Source organism: Monopterus albus, unplaced genomic scaffold (genome assembly GCF_001952655.1).
Source record: "Monopterus albus unplaced genomic scaffold, M_albus_1.0 scaffold83.1, whole genome shotgun sequence".
In the NCBI taxonomy this organism is placed as follows: Eukaryota; Metazoa; Chordata; class Actinopteri; order Synbranchiformes; family Synbranchidae; genus Monopterus; species Monopterus albus.
Window position 1 is genome coordinate 927,352 of NW_018127963.1, and position 6,641 is coordinate 933,992.

General features: G+C 41.3%; 1 protein-coding gene across 2 annotated transcripts in view; it reads left to right on the top strand.

Moving 5' to 3' along the window:
* The first annotated feature begins 2,556 nt into the window (after positions 1-2,556).
* shdb (Src homology 2 domain containing transforming protein D, b) overlaps positions 2,557-6,641 on the top strand; it is a 23,194-nt gene continuing 19,109 nt past the window's right edge. The window contains exons 1-3 of one of the 2 annotated variants that reach the window (XM_020607022.1): positions 2,557-2,875; positions 3,479-3,860; positions 5,778-5,928. In XM_020607022.1, the coding sequence (XP_020462678.1) occupies positions 3,528-3,860; positions 5,778-5,928 (484 nt within the window). In that variant the 5' untranslated portion in view covers positions 2,557-2,875; positions 3,479-3,527. The remainder of the gene's footprint in view (positions 2,876-3,478; positions 3,861-5,777; positions 5,929-6,641) is intronic. The other variant, XM_020607023.1, reaches the window with a different exon arrangement.

Genomic DNA, 6,641 nt, shown 5'->3' on the forward strand with positions numbered 1-6,641 from the left:
AAAACGCCGCTACAGAGTTTGATTGGCGGTGATGTATGTTATTTCTGGAGTGCGCGGTACAACGAGCACAGCGTGGAGGTACGTTTCCAGAGCTGTGCTGTTATCTTGTGTTTAGGTTGCTGTAAACTAAGTTACATTCTGCAACTTGTAATTCTGTCAGTTTACTCGACTTCAGCACTTCTAGTAAAGTCATTCAACGCGGGGGGGCTTCCTTATTTTGGATGTTTTAGCCAATCAGTGAAATGTCCCAGCGATTTTTAACCAATGGAAACACCGAAGAAGTTGAACCCGGAAGGTCGCAGTTTTATACACTCAATAAAACGTAAGATGAGTGAAAAATATTTCTGCTAAAACCAGGATTACCCTAAATATTACCCTTCTATTCTGGGTGTACTGAGCTTATATACTGATCCACTAACATTAATACACTACCTTTGTTTTTAATCAATTTCCATATCCATTGTCCTATTTTTGGTCGTTAATGATTTTTGCTATTTTCACAAACTATAAAATTAAATGAGACCTGCCACTGTTGTTACTTCTAATGAACGCATGTGGCACTCAAGAGCCACCAGCTGAGGGCAGTAAATGCAAGGCAGATGAAACTATGAAAATCAGTTATGCAAGTCTGTATTGCCTATGTTCTAGTTAATTAAACTCAAAGACATCTGACTATATTTATGGCTTTGAAAGATGATCTTTTTGATCTTGATCAGGTTGTACATGAATGTCTATAGAAACTGAACAACTAGAGAAATACCACTGTGCTTTTCTAATTTCATAAATGCTGTTCAACTGGAAAAGAGCAACATGGGTGAAGCGTGAAGTTCAGAGAAAATGTCACATCCATATTTAGCCCTTTATAATGAGGAAGTCTTATTCATTTACTGCACTGTTCCACAGCACCTTGTTGTTTCTGTTTGATTCAATTAAATCGTTGGCTCCTGCGCAACAATTTTTTGTTGCATGCAAAAACACAATGACTTTATACCTGTCGGCATATCTGCCTGTATTTGTGATTATCTCACTAGGAGAAACCCAGATTTCTGATTTCATTTTTCCCGTCCTTTCCCTGTGCCCAACATGTGTCTTCCTCATGCTGAGCCTGACAGCTCTAATTTCCCATCTTTTATTCAGTTACAATGTTTTTTTCTATATAGTTCTGGCTCTCACCATGGCCTGAATGGGAAAAAATCAATGTATGCTCAATATTCTACTGGCTTAAAGGGGGGTTAGAGGAAGTGTTGGACTGGATGGATTGTGCAGATGAAAAAAGGGGAGGGGCAGAGAAAAGAAAGGGAAGATTACAGACACGTTTAAAGATGACACGAGACAAAATGCAAAGGTAGAAACGAAGGGAAGGAGGAGTATAAAGGCATTTTTTGTCTTGTGAAAACATTTGCAAACAAAATATTTTGTAGTATCAAAGTCAATATGTTGTGCCTACAAGATGTATATCAACTTATTGAATGAATAGATCTCATTCCCAGCAGAGAAGACCGTTAGCATGACATACTGATTGTGGCCCCACCTAATAATTACCGGTCTTGTTCTTATGAGAATTTTCTATTCCATCAGTCTCATTCTCTTCTTGAAAAACATCATCTTGGGGGACTAATATAGTGCGAAGGACACATTAAACAGACTGAGGAGTCCAGGGGCTTTCTATCACAGAAATGTGTTTGCTAGGCTGATGTCATGAAATTGATTCTGCCTTCTTCTTTATTATAATGGATTTAAATTGGATGACAGACCTGAAAGATCCAGTACAGTCACACATGCTTAGTGACTTCAGATTTCTCACAAAAACACTGTGGGACTCCTCGAGCCTCTAGTGGGTCTGGAGCCAGTGCTTGGTGAATGCTGGAGCAGACAGGAGGGGGAAAGATAGGTAGACCTTCTTGGGATAGTGTTGATGGTTGTAGTGATGGGAGTGGGGGTAGATTATAGCACGGTGACCTCATCGAGTCTCCCACCTCTGAGAGAAAGTCAGCTCATGAGTGTCGTAAAGACCTATTTACAGTCTTTGAACAGACTTAGATGGACCTTACCCACTGCCTGAGCACACAGTCCAATTTGCTATAGCCAGGACTTTGGATAATGGGACATCTGTGAGAGGATGAAACACACTCAAAGAGAGAAAAAAGGGTCAAACAAACCTGGCCTGGGTGTTTCTGTCATCTTGTCTATGTGATTAGGAGGGCTTTTGTGTCTATACTATACACTGCTTATAAACTTCACAACAATGTAACTGTTATACTGTCCAAAGAACGATGAGATTGTCCTCTACCACCAAACCCCCCTAAGGGGGAGCCGAAAACACTTGTTCAACCCTCAGGTCTTTTTGCAGTTAAATGGAGAAAAGACTAAATCACTGGTAAAAAAAAAAAACTTCACTGAAGCCAAAACATAAAATTCTCCAGTGATGTCATATGAATAAATAATGCACATTTTTGGAGCACATGTTTTCCCCATACAGCTACTGTGATTCTGATGGAGGGTTTATCTCTTGTTGCAGCCTGTATGATCTGCAGATATTTAAATGAATGAACAATCGACTGACGGTGGAGGGAATAGGAGGATATTCCACTGGGAACGAAGCACCTCCCCTTTAATCGCTCGGCTGACTTTCTGACGGAGCTGTAGTCTCTTCACTCGCACGTTTGCAGTCAGATCGCTACAAGAACCCCCTTGGACCTCGGTGCTCTTCTTTTGTTTCTAGAAAGCGACTGTTTTTCTTTTTACTTGTCCTGTCGTGGAATTAAAAGCGCAAGCTTCCGAAGGTTTTGTCGCTTTTCTGTGCTGTTTTATTTCCATTGACATGAAGAGACGCGGAATGAAGCATCCAAAGTGGCTGAAGGACTGATTAGGCTTGGTAAGTGAGGTATTTAAATCCAGTGGTTTGGTAAAAAGTTTAAGAAAAATGGCTTACTTTTCATGGTTTACATAGCAATCTGCTTTAATTATCGGCTTATTGGGTTTTATATTGTTGAAATTACAAAAATGAAATAAGATGCTTGAATTGAATCCAACTTCGATTTCTTTGATACATTTTACTTTTTAATATCCTCTTCGAGTCTGTGTCTTTCCTTTTTTTATCAGCGCAGTAACGTCAGACTTGATTGCAGGGGTGTGAAATGTAATTGCAGCCTTTGGGCAAAGTCCAGATGCCAGACGTTATTGCTCCCTGCGTAAAACAAAAGGAGTGGATAAAGCCAAGCCGTCGGTGCTGTTTAATTTCACTTGAGCACGTGTAAACGCACACTGACTGGGTGTCTGTGACCAGGACAAAGTTTTACAGCACAAATATTATGAGAGGACCGGGACCTGTGGATTAATGTTATTTTTAAAATAGCAAAAGAATAGATTTTTAATCTTCCAGTCGTGATTTCACAATCAGAAAAACACAGTCACATAATGTAATCTGAAATAAGGTCAAACGATAACCCCAGTGTTTGTCTCTGTGTGCCCCCTGCAGTCTCCTGCGCTCTCCATCACACACCAGTACATTTGGGAAGAGAGCCGTGATGGCTAAGTGGCTGAAAGACTATCTGAGCTTTGGCAGCAGGAAGGTGCCTCCACAGCCGCCCACACCAGACTATACAGAGAGCGAGATCCTCAAAGCATATCGGCTTCAGAGGGACATGGACTTTGAGGATCCTTATGAGGACTCTGAGACTAGGATCAGGGGTGAATCTGGGACTTCTGATCCTGCTACACCTGTGTATGGTTCTCCCATGAAGTCCTCTAGTGTGGACATGAAGTCTCCTAAACACAGACTGATCAAAGTGGACTCCCAAGAGCTGGGGCGCACCAAGATCCTCCTCAGTGCTGTCTCTTTAGAGGACCAGCAAGAGCCTGTAAGAGCCTCTGCTTCACGTCTTGTTTTTGTAGATGTACAAATCAAGCAGGTGATGACAAACTGATATTTTTATGTGGCTCCTGTCTTGTGATGTAGAATGAGATGGGATGAAGGGAAGGCAAGTGAACAAAAACACTGTCCCACTTCTCTCCCTCATTCCTTTTCCATTACAGTGGCAGCTTTATTGTTCAGACTACATAAGCAAGTGACTGGCAATGTTTGTCACAAATAGACATCATTTACATAAATCACATTACATCCCATGTACATTAGCTACTCTAGCTGAAGAAAAGAATTACTGATGGTGTGGACCATTGTATTGGAGATGTTCACAGTCCCCTGAGTTTATGTTCTTTCATAAATAATAGATATGGTTTGGTTTTCCAAGCTGAGAGAGACTCCTGCATGAGCACATGTTGGGGGCAATATACAGCACACAGCATGCTGATGTGTCAAGGGCCGCAGTGGGGTATAATTTATGTTTTGGTGCTGCCTATGTACTCAGCATGTTGTGCTGTGGAGAACAGAGAACCACTGCAAAGAAAAAAGGCAAATACTTGTTCAGAGAGTGACTGGAGCAAAAGTAAAGGTTTTACCAGGATATGGTCTGTGCATTAATTCAGTTCACATATGCTGAGTAGGTTAAGGAGTATTTCAGGGTTTTCAAAGCTGGAGTTAAATCCATTCCTCTCCTCATGGAAAATGCTACAAGTGTGAAAGTCCTCAAGTGGATTGAAGTAATAGTCTTAACTGAGGTCGATAGCTCCCCTCTGTACCCTGCTCTTCTCCTGCTCTCATTAATTTCCCAGGGTTTGTGGGAACATCCTCACTCTCATTAACATTGCAGATTCCTGTGCATCAATAGATAACCTGTTACGGAATCATCATGGGATTAGGCTATAATTTTGCAAGGGCGTGTGTGTGTGTTGAGCTGGAATTTAGGGCGCTCGCTAGAGTGATTTCATTGTCAGAGAGGGAGAGCGAAAAGGCCCAAGAACCTTTGTCAAAGAGTGTACGTGTTGGTAGGTGTGTGCACATGTGTGTATTTGTATGTGTGAGTATGAGACCATATGGTTGCCTTTGTAGCTGTCATTGTGCCAGCTGACCACAGTTTTCCTCCTGTGCTTGCATAATAGAACAAATGCTCCAGGCTGACCAACCAGCTCCTGCTTTACTCTCTGTCCTCTCTTCCTACATACAAAAAACTGACTGCATGGCTTCTTGCTCTTTAACATTTTCCATAAATGTGGCAACTAAGGTACAATATTGCTTTTTCTTCAAGGTTTCAAAGTGGAACTATATTGTCTGGGTTTTAAATAGCATTCGGTGTGGTATTGTGTTCTTGCACAATAAAGATACACATTAGTCTGTTGATACTCTGAAGCGTTTTGTTTGTAACCAAACATATTTGACACACAGCTCAGTGAGGATGTGATTGTTTGTTGAAAGGTAGCACTGAGTCATCTGTCTTGGCTCTTGATGAGCTATTGTCTGTGCAGAACACTCTGTGCTTCAGACCAAAGACTTTTAAGATTTATCTCCTGAGATACTGTTAGATAAATAGATACTTTATTGATCCTGAGGGAAATTCAGGTATCTAGTAGCAACAACAATGACTGCCAAAATCACAACACCCAAAGTAAAGGAATGTGTAAGACTAAAATACAAGGGGGGGAGTATTTAAAAAAAATAGGAGAAACACTTGTTTCATTTAAAAGACTGAGCTTTTACAAAATGCTGATATGCTGGATGAAAGTCATTATAGCCTGTGATTGTTACTGTGCCTGAAAGACAAACAAATATTTAAGTTATTTTTTAAATTCCTGTACAAAGTCAAAAGGGTTGGGACATTGTTCCTCCATTCTGTACCAAGAGTCACTTTTCCTTATGGGTAAGTGTGTTTTTTGTCCTTCAGGTGGTGCCGTCTGCTCCGCTGGCAGGGGACACAGATTACTCTGACCCATTTGATGCTCGCTCAGACCACCGACCAGAACCAGATCTAGGACCTGTTCCCTGTGAGAACAACGGTTACATGGAACCATATGAGGCCCAGAGGGTCATAACAGGTAGGTGGACTCTTAACTGCTCATCGGTTAACAGTAATACATTGAGACACACTGGTGTCATAGGAGGTGTGATGCTATAGGTCCGGTCCTTTTCTTTATACTGCTCATATTTTGTCTTTCACATTCTTAATTTGTGTTTTTCTCTGACAGTTATCTTCACATATACTGAATCCATACAAAAAATGCTTTCATACTAACAAGTTAAATTCAGACGTCTTATCTGACATAAAAATCATTATCAGGCATTACTGTATGTTGCATTTCAGACACACAAAATCATATCATGAATAAACTAGAATTACAGTTTTTCAGTTGTATGCCTCTGCCAACCAGTCAGATTCACGGGCATGCGCTAAATATGAAGTCACTGACCTTGACCTTTAACCCTTGATCAGTTCATCCTTGAGTCCAATTGGATACTTCTGCCTAATTTGAAGAAATACCTTCCTGACATTTCATGTCCACAAGAATGAGCTGGACAGATATGGATGGACAGATGTACGTACAGACAACTCACAAACATAATGCCTTTGGTACTGTGGGAAGTAATATTATCACTGATCTATAATACATCCATCCATCCATCCATTTTCCTCCGCTCATCCGGGACCGGGTCGCGGGGGCAGCAGTCTAAGCAAAGATGCCCAGCCTTCCCTCTCTCCAGACACTTCCTCCAGCTCCTCCGGGGGAATGCTGAGGCGTTCTCAGGCCAG